The sequence below is a fragment of the Trichosurus vulpecula genome, chromosome 1, assembly GCF_011100635.1.
Source record: "Trichosurus vulpecula isolate mTriVul1 chromosome 1, mTriVul1.pri, whole genome shotgun sequence".
NCBI classification, from domain to species: Eukaryota; Metazoa; Chordata; class Mammalia; order Diprotodontia; family Phalangeridae; genus Trichosurus; species Trichosurus vulpecula.
The window spans coordinates 11,782,840-11,805,853 of record NC_050573.1 but is presented as its reverse complement, the minus strand read 5'-3'; the positions used below and the strand labels follow the sequence as shown (position 1 = coordinate 11,805,853).

The 23,014-nt window shown below is 49.0% G+C and overlaps 1 protein-coding gene across 4 annotated transcripts in view; it reads right to left on the bottom strand.

Moving 5' to 3' along the window:
• DGCR2 (DiGeorge syndrome critical region gene 2) overlaps positions 1–23,014 on the bottom strand; it is a 99,059-nt gene that overhangs the window by 36,561 nt on the left and 39,484 nt on the right. For 2 of the 4 annotated variants that reach the window (XM_036757783.1, XM_036757798.1), the window contains 6 exons: positions 22,724–22,846; positions 12,531–12,653; positions 8,808–9,027; positions 7,056–7,132; positions 2,493–2,669; positions 221–424 (listed from right to left, as the gene is read on the bottom strand). In XM_036757783.1, the coding sequence (XP_036613678.1) occupies positions 221–424; positions 2,493–2,669; positions 7,056–7,132; positions 8,808–9,027; positions 12,531–12,653; positions 22,724–22,846 (924 nt within the window). The remainder of the gene's footprint in view (positions 1–220; positions 425–2,492; positions 2,670–7,055; positions 7,133–8,807; positions 9,028–12,530; positions 12,654–22,723; positions 22,847–23,014) is intronic. The other 2 variants (XM_036757790.1, XM_036757805.1) reach the window with 1 other exon arrangement.

Here is a 23,014-nt window from a genome sequence, read left to right as displayed (position 1 = left end):
CTCTCTCTCCTATCTCTCTCTATCTCTCGCTCTCTCTACTTTCTCTCTTCCCCACCTCCTCCCTCCCCTCTTCCTCACTCTCTCAATCTCCCTCACTCATCCACCATACGCCTCCCTCTCCCTCCATCTCTCCCTTCCTCCCCACCTTCCCCTCCCGGGTCCACAGTGGCTGATGCAGGGCATCACACGGCCCCATTTGCAGCCTGGCACAGGCTCCTACCTGGATCCAAGCACATGAACTTGCAGCATTCCTTGGGGTCTTTGTCGTACTGCTGGCAGCCCTGGGGCCCCTCGCACAGCGCAGCCACGCACATCTCTGGCTCCCCATTGTGGCAGGTGCAGCTCAGACAGGGGTCGTTGCCCTTGGGCGTGAAGTGGTAGCCTTCTCCCACAATGTTGTCCTTGATGTCCACACACGTCTGGCCTACAACAGACACACAGAGCAGCGGGACGTTCCAAGAGGCCACGACTATCAGAAGCAAAGAACAGCGAGGCAGTATAACGGACTGGAGACTGGGTATGGGGGCACATCCTGGGTTTAGAGCCTGGGCCTGCAACTGACTCCATGTGACCAGGGTCAAGGCACCTTTTGGACGCTCAGTTTCCTCCTCCTCCTCCTCCTCCCCCTTGGAAATCCCAGCCCCTCTGGTCATGAAGCCTCAGATCCCAGCCCTGCCCGTACACAACCACGCAATCTGCATCTCCAGCCCCCCAGCCTGACAGGCGGTCACAGCCTCTGCACCACGGCCTCCAAGGTCAGAGCAAACCTAGCGGAGTCAACTTTTGGACAAAGCCAGCATGTCAGGAGCACAGCCTTCATGCTGAGACAAGATCCGTCTTCACCAGAGCAAAATGGGGCTAGCTGACTGCAATGATGGGGACACAATCAGTCGATCAGTTAACATTTATTAGGCACCCACTACATGCCCAATCCTGTGCTGGGAGCTGGAGGTGCAAAGACAAAGAATGAAGTGAGTCCAACTCCGAGGAGGCCAGGAGGCCAGAAGCGGAGGTGGGGTGACTGCATCCCAAGGCCCCCAAACTGCGTACGTACTATGCCCACTCCCAGACTAGCACACCCCGTCCATCACACTACCGAGCTACTGCCACTCTGAAAAGACCACCAGAGCACAGGGCTGATAAAGGGCATGTCCTGGAGGGCACACAGAGCTGAGGCCTGAAAGCTCACTCCCCTGCTTTCTGCCTGACCCATGTCTCTAATGACAATGGTGGCTCACATGCCTCGAGGGCAGCCTGTCTACAGCTCACCAAGCCCTGAGAATGAGTGTCAGTCTTTGACGTGGAGCCCTGGGCACAGCTGCTAAGTGGCAATCAGGTACTCACCCTTCTAAGCCCCAGGAAAGGCAATCCCCCAGCTCAGACACTCAGAAGCCAGGCCAGGCCTGCTGCGCTTCCTCATCTGATTGGGTTGTTGTGAAGAAAGAGCCCGGTAAACTTAAAACGAGAATGTGATGGAGGTTATCATGGTGGAGAGTTCCTGTGAACTCCTGAGCGTGCATGCGTCCATCAGCTTCCCTCAGTAACTCCAGAGAGGGCCCACCTTGCCCTGCCTGACCCCCATATCACAAATCCAATGTGGAACAGCATCTGGTTTCCTTGTCTCTTTACAATACCGAGAACACGCAGAGCTCTGGCCACCATTTGGCCCCTTCTGGTCTCAACCTCAGGGTTAACTGGGGTAAGAATCTGAGGGTGTTGCCAAGAGCCTCTAAGTGACTTGTACAGGCCACACAGCCAGGAGGCCTCAGAGGTGGGTCTTGATGCCAGGTCTCCCTAACTTCAAGGCCAACGAGTTCTCTCCCCCAGGCCAGGGCTGCCTCTCCTGCTTACCTGTTAGGCAATTTCCCCCCACACTAAAATACTGAGCTCATCAGCAATCGTCCGTGGTGGAAAGCCCAAAGCATCCATCCAACCAGAGTAGGCCTGAGGACAAGGGACCCTGGGGGCCATGGTTGGGAGGCAGAGAAGGCCACTATAACCCTGGGGATCCTAGTCAGAAGGCGAGGGAGGCTGCCAAAGTCCTGGAGGCCCTGGCTGGGAGGCAGGGGAGGTCGCCATGGCCCTGGGGACCCTAGTCAGAAGGCAAGGGAGGCTGCCAAAGTCCTGGAGGCCCTGGCTGGGAGGCAGGGGAAGCCACTATAACCCTGGGGACCCTAGTCAGAAGGCGAGGGAGGCTGCCAAAGTCCTGGAGGCCCTGGCTGGGAGGCAGGGGAGGTCGCCATGGCCCTGGGGACCCTAGTCAGAAGGCAAGGGAGGCTGCCAAAGTTCTGGGGGTCCTGGCTGGGAGGCAGGGGAGGATGCCATGGCCCTGGGGACCCTAGTCAGAAGGCAAGGGAGGCTGCCAAAGTCCTGGGGGCCCTGGCTGGGAGGCAGGGGAGGTCGCCATGGCCCTGGGGACCCTAGTCAGAAGGCAAGGGAGGCTGCCAAAGTCCTGGAGGCCCTGGCTGGGAGGCAGGGGAGGTGATACTTACTTCTTTTGCAGAGGAAGGAGGACTTCTCATAGCAGTTCTCTGCATACCAGCTGTGCAAGTCATGGTGCCGCAAGGTGGGGAAGTGGAAACACTGAAGCTGGGCACAGAGCACGTTGTCATTCTCAGGCACAGCTGAGGCAAAAATGGGGTCTGGTGGCAAAAAGACCTCGGAGGGACCTAGAGGAGAAATCCCAACAGGCACAAGAAGATCAGTAGGTGAACTCCGCCCCTTCCAATGCCAGTTCGTCTGTGTCTAAGGGACGAGAGCCAGCACCAAGAGGGTGGGCGCTCTGCCCTCGGGAGGACCTGCCTGAGCTCAAGCTCTGTGGGCATGGCCGGCAAAGGCGCCAACTCAACCCAGCAAGGCACAAGTGCTCCAGGACCCGGGTAGTGATCCTAGTTCTACAGCTGAGAGGAGACTGAGGCATCTTCCCAGTCACCCACCTGGCCACTGATCAGCGCCACCAAGGCACTTTTACAAGATGCTTGAAGTCCTTAAATGATCCCACTGACAATGGGCTGTGAAGCAAAGAAGAGTGTTCTGAAGGTGGGAGCAGACCCAGGTTCCAAACCCAGCCTAGACTATGTGATGAGCTGTGGGAGGAGAAGCCAGGGATAGGAAAGAATACTTTGCCCTGACCTGGGGGCTTGTGGCCCACTTCGGCCAGCCTCCACAGAAGGAAGGAAGGAAGTGAAGGAGGAGGGCATTCCAGGCATGGGGGATAGCCAGAGAGAAGGCTTAGAGGAAGGGCCTGGGGCACTGGCACTCTTTCAGAGGACTTGCAGGAGGGTGAGGTGTAAGAAGGCTGGGAAGAAAGGGGAGCATTTTATATGTGATCCTGGAGGCCATAGGGAGCTACGGGAGTTTATGGAGTAGGGGTTTATGGAGCGGTGGCATGGTCAAATCTAGGCTTTAGGAAAATCACTTTAATGACTCAATGGAAGGTAGCCCCGCCCTACCCCCCACCCACTCCAATGGCCCAGGGTGAGGGGATGAGGCCTGCACCAGAGCAAGGGGGTGGCAGGGTTGAAGAGGGGCAAATACTGCCCAGTTTCTTTGACTTCCTCCTCTTTGTTTTCCCTCTCCTGCTCCCCAGGCTGTTACCTCAGTTCTCCACCAACAGATCCACCCAACAAGGCACCTCTTTCCACGAGTTCTAATATCTTGAGGATACCGATCCAAAGCACATGCTGAGCTCCTTCTCCAGACAAAGACACCTTTCCACCGTCAGGTCTCCTTGGTCATCTGAGGCCACATAAAATGTCACAGACTACTTATGCCCAGCCATTTCTGTCTCTCTTGCCCTGTGGGTCAGCAGAACTTCGAATATCTCGGATTGTGCAGTTCCATGGCTGGTGGCCAATGGAAGAGGGTGTGCATTAAAAAGATGGGTTTGGGCAGACCACCGAGAGGGCTCCCCGACAGCCCAGGCTCTTTAGCCTGCTGGCCTTATCATCAATCCTAGTCCGAATTCACTGGCCCCGCTGGCAGCTGCCCATCCAAGTGCACGTCACGGATGAGCACATTCTTGACGTGTGTGTAAGACCAAGCCGATCCCTTCTGAGAACTGCAGATCTCACCCAGGTGGGCCTAGAATGGCCTAGTACCCAACATAATCAGCCCAAAAGCAGAAGCAAACAAGCATTTGGAGAAGCACTCATTGATCCTTAGTCCCAAGAGCCTGTGGATCCTCTGGTCTGCCTCTGTCGGGGGTGGGGAAAGTTCTATTTTCTCTATCAGTTCCCAGGGTGGATGAGTCAGGGGACAAGGGGGCACATGCGTCCTTTCTTCTCTGGGTCTCCTCCCAAATGGCCAGCTGACTGAGGGCTCTGAATTGTCTTGTGGCACGGAGGTGAAGAGGAGCTCTTCCCACCAGGCAGCCATGTGGAAGGCCACATTGGTCACAACCACAGAGCATTCAAAAACTGACTGCCAAGATGGCATACTCATAGCTCATGGAAAATGTTGGTTCTCCAGCAGACAGCAAGGGACACGAAGAAAGAAACAAAGTGGATGACAAAAAGTCCTGTCCAATTGTGAGAGCACTGCTCCATGCACTTCTACACCTAATGCCACAAGGCCCAGGACAGCAGCATAAGGCTCAGAGCCACTGCAATGGGTGGTGAAGTCAATCATCTGAGGACGAAGCCTAAAGAAGCAAGGGCAGGGCCACCTTCTCCAGGACACGGAGGACCATGCTGAGACACAGCTGGTCCTAGCCAAGGCAGGATGGCTCCATGGGGGAGCAGCAACTGCAAAGCAGGGCCCCGAGTGTGAGCCGATGCACACATGCCACACCTACCACTCTGGAAGATCCTTGATAGCCAAGGTCTCTGACAGCAGAAAACTGGGCATCCCATAGTAAGTAGTGGGAGAAGAGGTGCAGGACAAAGAAGGCCAGGAGCGGGCAGGAGATAGAGGCCCACCAGGGTTCCATTCCAATCCACTGGAAGTGGAACATGGAACATTTTGTCAGTCCCTGGGGCAGGTGAGTGGCCAGTCTGAAGTGGGGCACCTCTCCTTAGCTTTTAAAGCCCATAACCACCTGACCCTACACCTATCTTTCCAGCGTCCCTGCACATTATTCTCCATCTCATATCTCTGAGATCCAGCCGAAGTGGCCTTCTGTTTCTCAAGTGACACTCATGTCCCATCTCCCTCTGGCCGCCCTTTGGCCCAGGACGCACTCCTTTCTCATCTCCACCTCATCCTCCTCTTTGTTTCTATTTGCACTTATTTTTTTTTTTTCTGTTTATCCTGTGCATACTGGTCTCCCCAGCAGAATGTGAGGTGCTTGAGAGCAGGGATTGTTTGATCTTTTGAATCTGTAGCCCTAGAGAGTAGGTCCAGATTCATAACACGTGATTAATCAACGCTGATTCATTGACTGATGGCACTTTTGAATGTGAGGTTTGATGTAGCTAATTTGGCTCCCTGGGATCCTCTCTGGGATGAGCACTGGAATCTTTGGTACTAGGAGGAGCTGGCTCAAGCAGCGGCCAAATCTCCCAGACCCCTCGATAGCATGGACTTCCACTGACCCCTCCTCCTACTGACCCAAACCTCCTCAAGAGAAAACACTGACCACAAGTATGTGTACCTCCAATGGGCAAAGAATGGGAGAACATGTGGAGAACATGCTGGGGTCCCACACATCTGCAGGAGACCCCTTCCCAGGCACTAGCTAGACTGTTGCCTCATACCCAGCAGCAGACACGTCCATGCCCATTCCCAGCTTGTGGGTTCTTCATTCCAGGCACTGCTTCCCTCCTTCACAATGGGCTCAGGTTATACCTAAGAGCAATCAGAACCACACATCAACTAGACCGCTGCCACATGCTTCCAAGGTCAATCTTGGTTTTATAAGGGCTGGGGAACCTCCTGGATTAGCAAGCCCAGATGTGGAGTCAAGCTGTATTGTTCTTCTGGAAGTAAAGGGTTTTTACTGGAAAGGCTGGATCCATGTGAGGTACAGCATGATGGAGAAAACAGGAAGAGAGTGGGGAGAAAGGATAAGTGGAGAGGCCCAGGGCTGGCAAAGCTCTCGGGGTGGATTTGTTCCATGATGTCTCAGGGGTCACAGATGAAGACCTGCCCTGCCTGGTTGGGGCTTCAGCCACGTTGGCTCCTCCAGCCCTTCAGCTGGCTGGCTGAAGACCAGCCTCTCCTCGTGGCCTCCACAACAAGGCAGAGGCACTTCTGGATGGAGCTTCAAAGTCTAAGATACCATGTTCTCCCCCAGGGCTGGCCAGAAAATGAGCCATAGGCAGGTCTCTATCAAGCTCCCCAGGTGCAGGTTCTGTCAGATGGGCCATTTTCTTGATAAGCCTGCTCAATCGTACACTTAGCGCATAGGGGGCAGCCAGTGTGGGGGAGCTTGGGCAGAGCCTTGAGCAGGATCTGGGTTGACATGCTGGGCTCTGGAAGAAGGCTGGAGCCTGGCCAGGATGCCCTCCAGGGCACAGGCATTCTGATCGCCCTGGATCTCCATGGAGTACTCCACGGTTCTCAGGACCGGACCTGCTGCTGGCCCTGGGTGGCTTCCACATTGGCACACATCTGCCCGGTCAGCACGAGGCTCTCCACCACCCTCTTGCAGGCCGATACCAAGACCAGGTCCGGAGCTACAACTGAAGCCTTGAGTCACGCTTTTCCCATGCGTGGACCTAAGAGGCCATAAGCTCTCATTTCTACATGAGGTTGCTGGCAGGAGTCCACCTGAAGAGCCAGAAAGGGCCTGAGGACAGGTATCCAAGGAGCATCCAACTTTTCCCCATCCAGAGAGATACGGCTGCCCATCACTTTCAAACAGCACTCCTCCTCAGAGCCAAGCTCAGAAGCAAATGGATCACTCGATCACAGACGTATATCAGGAAAGTGGCTGTGGAGTCCAAACCCCCCATTTTACAGATAAGGAAACTGAGGCACGGGGTGATAATGTGAGCTACCCAGCTTATAATCCTGAGGCAGGATTCAAAGCCAGGTTCCTCTGATTCCAAGGCCAGTGCTCTGTTCCACCACCCCGCTCAAATGAATGAACCAGACTGAGCAGGGGCCCTTACCTTTGTGAGCCACCTCCCAGCGACCTTCTAGAGACCGATTCCGACCAGTGATGACATACTGATAGCCAACCCAGAACCTGTGTAGGCAAAGAAAAGAAAAGCAGGATGGTTTCAGGGCAGCTAGGTGGCACGGTGAGTAGAGCACTGGCCCTGGAGTTGGGAGGACCTGAGTTCAAATCCGGCTTCAAACACTTGACACACTTACTAGCTGTGCGACCTTGGGCAAGTCACTTAACCCTAATTGCCTTGCCTTCTCCCCTCCAAAAAAAAAAAAGAAAAGAAAAAGAAAATCGGGATGGTTTCAACAGGAGAAACAACCCTACTGGGGTTTCTCTCTCCATCTCTCACTGAGGGTTAAGTAGCTTTGCTCTCTTGGCAGCCCAGCAGTGGGGGACTCGATTCCCAAATGGTGAGGACAGCAGCTTCTGACCACCTCAGGCACCTCCTCATTCTCTAAGCTTGGGCATGGTCCCTGTTTGCTCTGAAGGCCCCTTGCTTTGTAAGCGTGATATACCTCCCTGTTACCCTTGGGTAGGAAGTCTTGCATATACCTCACTGGAGCACATGCTCTAACAGCCCCATGCCTGGGACCCCAGGAGACCCACTGAGTCAAGAGACACAGCTCCTATTCGTAACTTAACTTAGCCTGGGCTGACAAGGCTGGTGTGTCCATTTACAAAATGCAAATGATACACTCATCCACAATCTTGTTAAGTCTTTGAAGAAAAGGCAGCAGTGAGCTTTGGGCCAAAATACTCAAAATAAATGCTTTCTTGAGTCTTGGTTTCACCAAGCGGCTAATAATACCTATCATTCACTCCTTACGTCAGGACCACAAAGAAATCAAGGGAAATCCTAGACACAATTTGGTATTTTCATACTTGCACTTTACTGCTGGACCCAAAGACTACAACCTGTAACCTGACCTCGAAGCTGACAAATCCCCCGAGACATCTGTCATTCACCTTCCTACGGGCCGAAGGACTAAGCATGTAAAGAGGGAGTCTGGTGTGTCTCTTTTCCAATCCCAGCATCCCTGAAGAAAACTAAGTCTTCAGCATCTTAACATTGAGCCCTAGTCCAGAGGGCCTGAAGGCCTTGGGCAGCAATCTGAGGAAGGCCACAGGCCCCTCTGGGAGCATGATCTGAGTAATACCATGGATGCCTTGGGTGGCTCTCTGGTCTAGGGAAGATCATGGACCACCACCACCAGCCCACCTACTCAGAATGGCATGATTAAATGCATAAGATTAAATTCAGAGGATTAAAAAGGAAATCAATTCTACTGAAATACAGTTAAAATTTTAAAAACCAAAGCCAGGTCGCAGGCCTCAAGGTAAGAGCCTCTGCCCTGGGACCTGCTGCCTACTGGAGCTTCTTCTGTCATTAGCCAGGTGCTATCACTACTGATGGGCCTGCCAGGCAGGACCCTTAGAACCCAGCCAGTCAGAGTAAGAAGGGCCCTCAGAATATTCTAGAAGCCCAGAGGCAGACGAGGACTTAGAGAGAAGGCAGAGCTGAAAGTGTCCTCAGGATTTAACGTTGCCTTATTTTAAGGCTTTACACACACAGCCATGTGGCTAGATGGCCCCCTTTAAAGGGGTGTTGGAAGCAGATGGGGGCTGAGGCGCAGACAGCACCCCCACTCCCTGAGTTGTGAGACCTGCCATGACATGCCCACTGTCTCTGGGCTGGCTCTCTTTCTGGTTCCCTCCCTCCTTCCTCACTAGCCTGCCCAGCTTTGGGACTCACTTGCGTTGATCCTTCCACCCAAAAGTTCTCTCCTGCAGGTCCCACTCCTGGGCCAGGACAAAGCGGAGCTCCTGGTCGGTCGTGAAGGCGACTAAGGAGCCATTCACCCGCTGACAGGTCTGCACGGCATCCCAGTAATTCTCCCCATTCAGATAGACCTTGTAACAGCTGGCCGTGCCCTCGTAATGATGCCATCCCGTCGGGCACTTTCCTAGGAAACATGAAGGACAGAAGGGAAATAGTCCCCCCCAATTAGGACCGGAACATGAAAGAAACAGAAAAAAAACACATTTTCCTGGCCCAGGAAGCCTTTGCTCCATTTTCCTGAGAGCATAATCCAACCTAGGTCTAGTGTACACTAAGCAACATACACACACATTCACACACACTCACAGACATACACATGTTCGCACATATATGCACACATACACGCTCGCAAACACATACTCAAATGCACACACAGACACGCATTCATACACCTACGATGCATACATACTATCGGAGACTCGGAGACTCGAACAGAGTACATTCTAACAGGCCAGGCAAAAGCGTTTCTCTATGGCAAAGAAACAGTTCTGCAAAAGTAAAAGCTGAAGGGTGCTCAGGCTTCCCTGTCGTGCCTTATCTGAGCCAGCTGGTGTTTTTAATTGGGTCACACATTCATCCACTGGGATATGCTATGGAAAGACATCTCTCTTCAGCAAAGAGAAACAACAGGAACCATTTCAACCTCGGAAGGGAAAAGCCACCCAAAGCAAAGCTTCCATGTTTGTGTTCTGAAGGAGCAACAGCTTTGCGGCATCTGGGGTTTTGCATCTTTCACATATCAGAAGCTCAGGATGCAGCATGCCAAGTACAAGCCCATTCAACGACTGCTCCTTAAACATTTGCAAAAATAACTCCTAGCTCACCTGGTTGCTTTCATGTAAAACAAGATGAAGAGAGGTAAGCAGATATTTTATTTAGTCATCAAAGTTTTCTAACCCCAATCCCCGATGCCATTGAGAGTCTCATTCTGAAAGCATCCAATGGAAGCTTCACTAGTGGACGAGGCCTAAATAAAGGTGCCTTCATGTTAGGCCTAGCAGGCTCATCTAAGGACCATCTTTTCTCACCCAGCATTTAGGGAGTCTCTCCTCCCTAAAGAGAACAACTAAAAATCACCAATTGGGCCCTTCAAAATCAACAGTCTGATCTGAAACTATAGGTCATCCCTGCAAATCCAAGGAAGGCGAAGCCCAAGCCTTGGGCAGCCACACTCAGCTCCCAAGCCTTCCCCCTAAGCCCTCACTTCTGTCTCCCTGAGCAGCAGATGCTGCTTCTGGCAACATCCAAAGGTTTGTAAAGACCCTCACAACAAACCTGGGGAAGCACAGGGAAGGTCTTCATCATCTCCTGTCCACAAATAAGGAGATTAAGGCCCCAAAAGGCCACCCAAATAGAAATGGCCATGCCTAGACTCCAAGACCCCCCAGGCTGGTCCTCTCTGGCCAAGTCCCTGGCATTACCTACCTCTCCCTTCCGACACCTGGATCACTCCTCTGCTACACACTGCCCCACTGCTCTCAGGGATCATAAGGATTTTTCCCAGAAATAAGGACCCCTTGACTCTCTAACTGGAACTCCCAGAATTCTGCTTCCCTCAGCCTTTGATCCAGAGATATCCAACGTCAGGGTGATCTGGGATATATAATATACCTAACCAGTAGGTGCCAGCATCATGGAACACGATATGCTCCAGGCACAGAATTCCTAAACCTCAATAGATAAACTGCCTATTACCTTAAGTCTACAATCCCCCAATTCTACTTTTTGGGACCTCCCACTGAGGTCCCCCTCCTGTCTCTAGGGATAGTCCTTTCCCACCTGGAAGGTTCAAGGCACAGCCTTAGGCATATCTGTCATCTGAGCACCATGTAGGCTCAGTTGAAAAAAGACTGGGAGGCCACTCTGGGACAGTTCTCAATGTGAGGAGGCATCTCCTGATGTCAAGTCTAAAGCTGCCTCTCAGTACTTCCACCCATTTTTCCTGGTATAAGTGACAACAGCTGACTGCTCTGGGCCTCAGTTTCTTTGTTTATAAGACAGGGATAATAATGCCAGCAGAGACAGAGTTGTTGGATCCAATACAATAATGTATGTGAAGGGCTGCATATGTGTTAGATTTCATCTTTACTAGTTAAAAAAAACCTGCTGCCTCCTCTGGGAAGCCTCTCCTGAGATCTTCTGGGGTCCATAGCAGAATCCGTCCAATGGCTCTCTCACCTAACAGCCCCCAATGCCTGGAGGCAGCTGCCAGGTTCCACTAAGTCTGCCCCTGTCCGACCCCGAGATCTCCGGTCCTTAACTATGCTGAGTAAGGTCCTTTCTTCCCCACCCTGGCTGCCATGCTCTGGGCCTCTCCAGCTTATCCATGTCCTAATGTGTGGCCCAGACCTGACCCCAGGAGCTACAGTGCGCTCTGACCAGGACCCAGAAGAGCGGTCCTCCTGCCCGCCTTGAGCAGGACCTTCTGGATGCAGACTATCACCTCACTAGCCACGGCAGCTACCATGGCTCACTGCTGGTACCCATCAACCTGGGAATTCACAAAACAGCCCTCACCTCTTTCAAATGAGCTGCCTGACCACACCCCAACTCTTGCTAGTTTCACCATGTTGATTTCTGGAACCCACATATATTTCTACTCAATTTCATCTTAGTAGATTTGGCCCACCAATGCAGATTAACAACTCATCTGTGACTTATAATTACTGTTCCCCACCCTGGAAACATCACAGATCCACCCCCAAACTTCACCAAAAATTATTTTTAAAAGGCCCCACGTTCTAGGTTATCAAAATCATTTAGGCTCCTGACCCTGTCATCTAACCTTCTGCCTCTCCATCCCTCATCTGTGTCACCTGTAAATTTGAAAAGCATGTTCTCTCTATTTCCAAGTCCTCATGGTATCAAACACTAAGCCAGGGGATCCTCCACTAGAGACCTTCTGTCAAGCTGACACAAAGCCCTAATGACTTCTTTTTGAGTGAATTCTTCAGCTGGTTCTGAATTCACCATTGGCGTACATCTCATCTCATCCACAAGGGGAGGAAAAGGCTGTCAAATGCTTTGCCATAGAGATAAACTATGCCAGTCGAGGCAGCTTGTCAAACAAGGCCATGGGCCTGCTCCAGGTAAAAGTGCTCTTAAAGGAGCTGGACTGGCTGGCTCTGAGTGACCACTGATCCAGACCCATGTAGGTCAGCAAATGTCCTGCGAATCACAGTTTCAAGAGTGTGGCCCAGAATTCATGGCTTCAGGCAGTCCTGCATGCTTTGTGCAGGGAAATGTTTATATTTATGGATGTTTGTCATATTCATAATAACAAAGGAGCTTCCCAGAGGGCCAAGAGTAAATTAAGTGACTTGCCAGGAGTCACATGCCAGGAGATATCAAAGGGGTGGCTAGAAAACTGAGTTGTCCTGACTCCAAAGCCTGTGCTCCAACTCCTGGGTTAGGCTGCCTGTCCACATTAATAATTAGGTTTAAGAAAAAAAAAAACAACTCAACCCCCACCAAAACACACTTAGGATTTGGCACCATCCTGCCTACAGGACTGTGACATCTGTGATAAAATTATCATTTTAATGTCTAGCCAAAACCAGTGGGTGTCTGATCCAGTGGGAAGGTATCCACAGACCTCCCCTCATAAACAAAGACCACCACAAGTCTACAACTTACTGCTAAAGCGGACGGGCTGTGCCACATTCACTGTGTGGAAGCGGGTTGTGTCTCCTCTTCCACGACTGGGCCGTGAATCCATGGCCTCCTTCCCATGATAAGAACGTTGGTCCTCAGGCACATCTAGAAGTAAAATAAAATGTCTAATAACCACAAAATGATGTATGCTTTTTGAAGTTTAGCTAAAATGTTTCAGAATGGCAAAAGAAAGAAGTTAAAGAGTTCAAGAACTAATTGGTGACAGATGCCATTTTCATTGGATAAATGAATTCATTCAACACTTTTTATTAGGTATTGACATAAGCCAGTATCAGTCAAAATCAACAAGTATTTATTAAATGTCTGTTGGCCTGCCCAGTGCTGGGCACTGCGGCTACCCTACAACAGGCTTCCAAGAAGGACTCTGGGGCCTGTGCAGCACTGGGCATCTTGCAATCACCCCTGCTGCCACACGTGCCCTGGGTACCAGAGAGCCTAATAATAGTGCCACTGCTCCAGGAAAGAGCAAGCCCTTTTTCTGCCTGTGGCTCCCCTCACTGGGCCAGAAGCTCCATTCCTGGGCCACCCACCACTCCTTAGTATGTGTCATATCCCTTTAGAAGGCTCAACTCTTGAGGGGTAGAGTCAGAGGGAGGCACAGGTGGAATTGGCTTCAGGTGTGAACCCCCATTACCTAGAGTTTAATAAATAAATACCCATCTTTATTAAGCACGTTTGTTACAAAGTATCATAAGGTCACCTGGGAAGGATACCTGCTGTTGTACAGGTGAAAAGTTGGAGGTTAGGCCTTCTGGCCTCACCTGGACTAGCAGAGAGCCTCCTAACTGGCCTCCCTGCCTCCAGTCTCTCCCCTCTCACATCCAGCTTTGGCGCGGCTCCCAAAGTTACCTTCCTGTATAAAGCACAGCGCTGACTCTAGAGATTACCCGCTATGTCCAGGCCCAAATCCAACCTTGCCTCTTTGACACCCACTAATGCCCTTCACAATCTGGCTCCAGACCACCTTCCTAGATTTGGTACTCCCTTCTCTCATCACTGGTCCACATGCTATCCTTCACACACAGTCCACTTCCTATCATCATGTCTTTGGAGAGCCCTGCCTCCACAACAACGCCTCCTAGAAATCTCCAGCCTAGAGAGGGGGAGGCCTACATGTGTGTGATTTACTAAGTATCATTAGGTTTAGTGGCTTCATGAGTCAGCTTTGCATAACCATTGTATCAGTAAAAAGGTAAAATTTAATGGGTATGTTAAGAAATAACTGTGATTTTCAAAGCATCATTTTTAAAAACTGGGGGCGGGGGGGAAGAACAGGCCCAAGAATCACAGGGCACAAGAAGGGGATTGCACTGAGGTATATTGTGGAACCAAGGAAATACCCAAGAAACAACAAAGAGCTGCTCCCATCTCTGGGACCCCTCATGGGCCACAAAACATGTTACTTCCAACAGTCCAAGTCAAGGCTTATGACAGGCAAACAACCTGTGCTCCATGGGAAGGCAGGACAGATTAGATGCACACCCCCACCACAATACAAATTTCCATCTGAGACCCAAGGAAGGGATGGATACTTCCATCACGAAGCATCAGGAAAACCTTCAGAAGGACCTTGGGCAACGGGGCTGAACCTGAAGCAGAACAAGACTTCGAATGTAGGAAGGAGGGGGAAGAGTGACATAGGAGAAGTCTCAGGAACGGGACGGCACAATCCTTGCAACAGGGGAGCCTTGGATCAGGGAGCCACATGAGGAAGAAAGGACAACATCCAGGCTATTCTGCCTGGACAGTGTATACAGATGAAAGGGCATTGGCCTTGAAGGTGAAAATCCAAGCTCTGACACTCTTTAGCTGTGGGACCCTGGACAAGTCACTTGACCTCTCTGAGCCTCAGCCTCTTCTGTAGAACAGGTAACTACTGCTCAGAGCCAGAGGCTGACCAGTTACTTAAGGGCTAGACTCTACAGGATTCATCTGCTTTTTTATTGGGGGGGTTACAAGAGTCATTGAAGGGTTGAACTCATTGATCTCAGAGGCTCCCTCCAACTCTGAATTCCATGGCAATGACTTTCACGGAAGGCCTGAGCTGTGACAGACAAGCAGTCCACCATTATTTCTTGGTGGTGAATGGTGGAAATTGCAGTTCCCAACTCTATAGGTGAGGTGTCCACTGGGGAGGGAGAGAGAGAGGAGGCAGCAACAGTACTTTCTCACTCCCCAGGATAGTCTAGGAAAATAAAAGAGTGAGGAAGATGCCTCGAGAAGCACAGGAATGTGGAGGGTTTCTGTCACAATGCAAACTGCCAAAATCTTGTTAAATGTGATTACAAGAAAGGCAGCAAGATCCTTCTGTTTCCTCCTCTAAAAGACAGGAATAACAAAATTCAGCTCTCAAGGAACTTAATTACAAAGATCATATTTACAACCGCAGTCTCTAGTGGTTCACACGCTAGCAGAGGAGAATGGACCACGTTAAGGGTTCTCTCCCCGGAGAAATGACGTAGTGCCACGAGGGCTTAAGTTTTTAAATTGTTTTTCCAGTGCACCCTGGCTGGGCCATCTCACCAACTCTTTCTCAATGAATGGTATACACATGTGATGCAAGAGAGGATACAATCAATCAGCATGGGTCCCAAACAGAGAGGTTTCCAAGGAGGGCTTGGAGCAGCACACATCCAGGAGTACTAGGGAAGATTGAAGGGTCAGGCAAGACTGGGCCAAATGACCTCTGACCTCAGAGCTTAGGGTCCTAACACCTGTGATTCCATGACAACCATGACCCTCACTACTTCATCCTCTTGCCCAGAATTTCCCAAAGCGTTTCCAGCCCATGACCCCTGCTTTCTGTGACATTCCATGGGCCCAATGGGAAGGTTGCTAAGGAAGAAAATATTGCTGAGAAAAGGAATTGTTTGTCAGTATTTGGAAAAATGGAGAAATTCTTTGATAAGATACTGGAGAGAAAACTTAAGGGAAATGGAATTTATAAATAAAAAACTAACAACACATACAGGGAACAGAATAACAAAGGCCTAGATAGCGTTTGAAAGTCTGCAGGCTAATTTAAAAAAAAGTTTGCAGGGGTGGCAAAGCATTGGAAATTGAGGGATGCCCCTCAACTGGGGAATGGCTGAGAAAGTTGCGGTATATGACCATGATGGAATACAATTGTGCTATAAGAAATGACAACTGGGATGGTTTCAGAAAAACCTAGGAAGACTTACATGAACTGATGCAAAGCGAAGTGAGCAGAACCATGAGAATGTTGTACACAGTAATAGCAACATTGTAAGATGAGCAGCTGTGAATGACTTTGCTATTCTCAGCAACACAATGATCCAAGATAACTCTGAAGGACTGATGATGGAAAATGTTATCCACCTCCAGAGAAAGAACTTAGGGGGTCTGAATGCAGAGTGAAGCACACTTTTAGAAATATTTTTTCTCATGGAGTTTTTTTGGGGGCCTGTTTTCTTTCACAACATGACTACCATGGAAATAAATTTTGCATGAATACATACATATAACCTGTATCAAATTGCTCATCTTCTCAATGAGGGGGGAGGGGAAGAAGGAAGAATTTGGAACTCAAAATTTTTTAAAAGGAATGTTAAAAATTGTCCTTACATATAATTGGGGGAAAAAAATTTAAAAAGTTTACAGGGCATTTTTGCTACAACAATCCTGTGGAGAGATCTGTCTACGAGTCAGAAAACAGGAGCTGAGAAAAGAAAAAGCAAGAGAAGGGAAAGGGAGCAGAACCAAGAGGACAAATTCCTCTTGGTTAAAAAAAAAAATGAGAAAGGAGAAGAGAGAAAGATGGGACAAAGCTGTTCTGGGCTCCAGATGGCAGTCGGGGACTTGGGCCCTCAGGACAGGGGCTGCTATTCTTCAGAGGGTTTCAGCCAGGGATGGCCCAGAATCGGCTCATAAAATACAACAGGTCCAGCTTCCCTTGTCCTCCCACCTTCCAAGCTCACAAAACAGACACTCCCTGGGCCTATTCTTGTTTCCCCTCCTCCAATGGGCCAGTTTCTCCCAGGATATCCATTTTAAGGAAAGTGCTCAGCCCAGTCACATCTTCATGTCCTCTGGGCTACATTTCAGACTCTCCAGGCTTTCTCCACCATTCCCCCTGTGGAAACACCTTCTTCCTCCCTTCTCCTCTTTCCCCTATTAGAATATAAGCTCCCTGAAGGCAGGAACCATCTTTCTTTCTGCTCATATTGGTATCCCAGGGCTTAGCACGATGCCTGGCACAGTGTAAGTGCTTAATAAATGCTCAGTGACCTGTTAGTTTATAGAGAAAAAAGGACAAAGTCTAAGTGGCTATTCTCTGCCTCAGTTCTACAAGTGTGAATGAGGTGGCCCAAGCTCAGGAGGAGGGCCCTTTTCTCTGGGCCAGTGGCCTCTTCACAGGCCCTGCTTCACGAATCTGCCCCTAAGTACAGAAGTATGCTGCCAGCAGGGGGCAGGGGTACAGTGGGAGTGGGGTGCACAGTGGTGCATGCTGGGTAAGTGTACTGGGCAGAAAAGAGGTTTGCAGAAAATGACTAAGTGCATTTAAGCAGGACTGCCCAAAGAGATGGAGCCTCAGTTTACCCCTCAGTGAAATGAGAGGGCTGATAAGGATGGTAAGTGAAAGGATCTCTCCAGATCTGGAAATCTGGGGCACTATGGACACAAACAAGGTCCCCCCAGCATCAGCAGCCTCTCTTCTCCCCTGATGTCGCACATTTCACACCATCTGACTCATCACTACAAAAGCCTGGCTAGCCTTTAGCCAATTTCTTTCAGTTTTCTTTTATACCAGGGCACAAAAGTTACCAGTTCTAAAAACTAACCAAAAAAATCACTTGGAAAATGAAAACTAAGAGTAAGCTTCCACCTCTCCCAAAGCTTCTTCTAGTGCTCTAAAGAGCTTTCCCAGAATCTACAAAAATCAGCTTTTTCCTGTTCCCCCTTGGAAAATGTTTGTTGAGATAATTAAACAGAGAGTGGTCTGGAAATCTAGGTCTCTAGGGGCTCACATCCTGCAGGGTTCAGACACTACTAACATGTAACTATTTCAGGAAGCTCTAAATGCATTTCCTCTGCAGCACAAGTCACTGATGCACAAAACAGGATCGCATTACCAAATGAATTTAATTCAGCAAACACTTAAGTACCTATAATGAGCATGGCTCTGCTTAGTGATAATACATGTTTCAACAATTCGCCTAACAGCTACCGTGGCTGTGTAAAGCCAACAACAACCAGCACACAGAATGCTGCAAGCCCAGGTTCTTTTGATCTGCTTTACTAAGGAAAGCAATGTTAAGGGGTTAACAATCTTACTTTAATCCAGCACACAGACATCATTCACTTAGTTCAGGGGGAAAAGCCGGCACCCTGAACTTCAGAGCAAATACAAACAAATTACAAACATAGACAGACAGACTTTGTCTGATTCAAAGCTCAATGCCTAGTTACCAGGGTTTAACAAAGTCTGAACATCCGGGTTTACAAGCTGGAGGGCTCTTAACTACAGCTGCCCAGAGGCTCCACACCAGTACACCCCCAAGAGTGAGAGCCCTAAGCAAATAGCTCTGTCTTCCCTTTTTATGCACTCTTTAGCCATCATCAAACATCATCTGAGCGACCAGAACTTAAGCTCTTACTACTGGCTCTGGTCTTAGCAACTCCCCTTAGGACCCTGGGGGCTTCACACCCACATAGGCTTAGCACCTAGTAGCTAGGGGTTTTGGGCCTACTTGGGAGAGAAGATATAATCAGACCTCCCTTCATTGGCCCCACCTTAGTTACCAATGCAATACAGAAATGAAAAGTGACAGCAACTTCTGCCCTCATGGGTAGGGAGAAACTGAGGCACGTACACGAACTGCTAACACAACGCAGAAAGTGGGAATGCAAGAGAAAGGCCCCACACGTACAATGAGAAGCACTGGGCAGGGCGGGGGGGGTGCCCCCGGTGTTGGAGGTACAGGGAAGGGACAGGCAAGGAGGACCCAAGAAAGCTTCCATGGAGAAGGCAGCCCATCAATGGCCCTTCCTCAAAGCCTCCAGGAGAAGGGCAGCTAAAATTGAAGGAACACACTTGGAAGTCCAGTGAGAAGGCCCGGTGGGCAGCCACATGAATTAACCATCCAGGTCAGGCTTAAAAGCCAGAATTCTGTGTAGCAGCAGCATGGCAGTATTCGATATTTGGCTGAAAGGTACCATAGATAATGAAGTAACATCAAAAACTTTTACAGCAAGTTTCTCTGATGAAGGCCTTATTTCTCAAATACATACTGCGTACAGAACCAAGCCAAATTTAGTTTAAAAAAAAAAAGAACACTTCCCCAATTGATAAATGGTCAAAGGATATAGACTGGCAATTTTCAGAAGGAAAAATCAAAGCTATCTATAGTTATGAACAAATGCTCTAAATCACTATTGATGAGAAAAAGGCAAATTAAAACAGCTCTGAGGCATCACCTCACCTATCAGAAATGAAAAATGCTGGAGAGGATGAGGGAAAAGTAGGGACACTAATGAACTGTTAGTGGAGTGGTGATCTGGTCCAGCCATTCTGGAGAACCATCTGGAACTAGGCCTAAAGGGCTATGACACTGTGTATCCCCTTTAAGCCAGCAATACTACTGCTAGGTCTGTACTCCAAAGAGATCAAGGAAAAGGCAAAGCTCCTCCTTGTACAAAAATATTTCTAGCAGCTCTTTTTTGTGGAGGCAAAGAACTGGAAATTGAGAGGGTGCCTACCTATCTGGGGAATTGCTGAACAAGCTGTGGCTTACGATTGGGATGGAATATCACTGTGCTATAAGGAATGAAAAAGGGGGTAGTTTCAGAAAAAACACAGCAAGATCTATATGAACTGATGCAAAATGAAGTGAGAAGAACCAGGAGATCACTTTGCACAGTAACAGCAATGTTGTAACGATGATCAACTGCGCAGGGCTGGGCTCCTCTGACCAATGCAATGATCCAAGACAATTCTGAAGGACTCATGAAGAGAAATGCTAGCTGTCTCCAGAGAATGAACTCATGAACTCTAAATGCAAAACGACACATAATTTTCTCGCTTTATTTTTCTTGCCTTTTTTTCCCCGTAGAGCTAATACGGAAATGTGTGCAAGATTTTACATGTATAATTAATATCATACTGCTTGCCTTCTCGGTGTGGGGCGGGGGGGAGAGAACGGGTAAGAAGGATAGAGAATTTGGAACTCAAAATTTAAAAAGAAAAGACAATTAACAATAAATAATAAAAAGAAAAAAATTTTAATTGACTTAAAAAATCCATCCACTCTGATCATCCAAAGAATTCAAAACAAGATGGAATCTGGTCGTTGTTTAGGGGCCTCCCTGCTCCAGGATGTCAAGTGGCATTAGAGCAGATCTTCCAGCCAGGGGAAAAAAGGCAGGGTCAGGTCTTAGAGCTTCAGGAAGTCTCTGAAGTCACCTACTCCCACATCTCATTTTACAAAGAAGGAAAAAAAGTCCTCAAGAATATTCAGCATCCAGGAGGTGTTTAATTAATGCTTGCTAGATGCCTGGTTGGATCTAGGCTTAACTGACTATTTTAATGAGTTCCCATGGCCAAAACAATTTACCAACCAGCGGCCACTTTGGAGCTTGGCGGGCTCCTTTACCATGGCCTATGTGGCTGGGTCCACAACTGGGATTGTCTGCAGAACTCGTCTGTGTGAGAGAGTGGTAAAAGTTAGGGAAAGTTAGGTTTCCACAGAAGAGTTAATTGAGTTCCACAGAATAATTAATGAAGTGTCAGCCTGAACAAAGAAGGAGTAAAGATTGGCTGAGAGCCCTCAGCCAATGGGATTAGAGTTTGTGGTTCTGTAGAAACCTCAGTTTCGGGATATAGGCAAAACTGGTCTAAACTGGCCAGATAATGGTCAGGGTTGAAGAGAAAACTGGGTCAAATGGCTACCAGGCATGCTTAATTGGCTAACTGAATATTACCTTACACACCCACAGGGAGGAGTTTTCCGCCATTTTTGAACATGGGACGTATTCTGAGGAGGGGGGAACATACCAAGGAGTTTCATGTTGGGAGCGTATAGGGAAGATTGTGACCTAGAAGGTAGCGGACCAATCCGTTCTCTGAAGGGAGATACTGAGCTGATGGTGCGTCAATCTATGTCAGTCTAACAGAATAAAATTGGTCTACCTCCTGTATTCCCCACTCCCTCTTCCTAAAGAAGGGTGGAGTCCACCCCTGGCCAGGAATGTTTACCAATTCCTTTGAATTCCACAATAATAATAAATTGCCCTTGATACCTGAATTTCAGTGTCAAGTGTATTTCTAACATCTGCGTCCTGGGAGAGTCTCTGAGAGCCCAAGGTCAGTTCTATGATGAGCTGAGGCCTAGAAGGGCCGTTAGTGGAGCTGGGGAACAGACCATGGGAAGATATCAGCTCTGTGATGTAACCCAGAACAGAGGCAACACCATGGTCTGCCTTCCTGTACTATCTGTCTCTTTCATCAGTCTTAAGCAATGGTTCTTCCTGTGATGGCCTAATACCAGGGTACAGAGACCCATAACAGCCTGTGTATTTTGAAATCCCCCTACAAAGTAGTCATCCAGGCTAACGACAGTGCCTGGAAGAGTCAGGGATGGAAAGCTCACTAGCTTGATGGTCTGAAGAAAAGAATGGTGAGAAAGGGGAAAAGGAATACCGGGGGTGGGAGGGTCAGCTGGCTCTCATCTCAACTGATCAAAGGAGGGAAGAATACATATATACACACACAGGGCAGCTAGGTGGCGCAGTGAGTAGCAGACCAACCTTGGAGTCAGGAGGACCTGAGTTCAAATCCAACCTCAGACACTTGTCACATTTACTAGTTGTGTAGTCCTGGGCAAGTCACTTAACCCCCCCCCCCCACCACCACCACACACACACAGAGTGGAATGCAGAAATCCATTTCATTCCACAGGGAACATGAGTCAAGGGAGAGAAGGGAGAAGGGGGAATTAAAGGCAGAGCAGTTAGTTTAAGAGAGGGGCAACTGGGGGCGCCATAGTGCAGAGCGCTGGGCCTGGAGTCAGAAAGACTCATCAAATCCAGCCTCAGATGCTTATGAACTGTGTGACCCTGGGCAAGTCACATCACCCTGTCTGCCTCAGTTTCCTCATGTGTAAAATGGGCTGGAAAAGGAAATGCAAACCACTCTAGTAACTACGCCAAGAAAAGCCCAAATGGGGACATGTGAACAACAAGATTAAGAGAAGGTCCATTCCTGGCAAAACAAACTCTAAGGACGTATAAAAACATTTTTTTTTTGTATAAAAACATTTATAGCAGCAATTTCTGAGGGAGCAAGGAATGGGAATGTGAGGCACACCCATAAATTGGGGAAATGTGATGGAACACTAGTGCGCTGTAAGAAGTGATGAAAAAGAAGGTTGCACAGAAACCTGGGAAGACTCCTGTGAACCGACACAGAGGGAAGAGAACAGAAGCAGGAGGATGACATATCCAATGACATCAACGCGGTAAAGGTGAACAGCTCTATCCGAATTAGGAGCTCTGATGGGTGTGATAAGCCATGACCAACCCCAATTCCAGATGACTGATGACAGAAGAGGCCCCCCACCCCCCGCTGCTGATAAACGAAAAACTCGAGAGTGCAGAAGGAGACGTACATTTTTGGGGACACAGCCAATGTGGAAATTTATTTTTATTAACTACATGTTTGTAGCACGGTTTGTTTTTCTTTATTTCTTGAGTAGGAATAAAGGGGGTAGAGTTGGGACAAGAGTTAACAGTTTATAGTTAATAACAAATATACTCCACATACTTTTCAGATTATGAAAACAAAGTTGCACTGAAAATGATTTTTAAAAGGCAGATCTTTACTGACTGAAAACAAAACAGTGATTAAAAAAGAAAAAGAAAGTTCTCTAGCCCCTGGGCAGCATATTCCAGGTCAGAAAAGAACACAGTAAATAAACTGTTTACGTTACTTGGCTAAAAGTGTGTAACTACTTCTGATGTTGCAGTTTTATTGGTGTGTCCCCATTCTGTTTTGGTTAGTTGGTATCTGAGAATATCGTTAAGTCTGGAATACAGAATAACAGTGCATCCAGGCCGTGTCCAGGCGCTTGGCAGGACCACGGCCCACATTTCCAGAACACCAACAGTAAGGTTCGTCCAGTGTTCTCGTCACTCACCTGGACAGCCAACCTCATCACTCTCATCTTCGCAGGTCCCCCTGCCGTCACATTGCCAGGAGAGGGGGATGCACTGGATGGCACCACTGCGACAAGCAAACTGGCCTGGGTTGCACCGCAATTCTACAAGACACAAGTTTGCAAAATAACTCAGGAGGTGGAGACAACCCGATATGTCGCATGCAAAGACAACTGCCTGCTGACTGCCACTCCAAGATGGAACACGACGGCGCAGATTAAATCTGGCTAATTTCAATGAACACCATTCAATTCAAAAACATTTATTAAGGT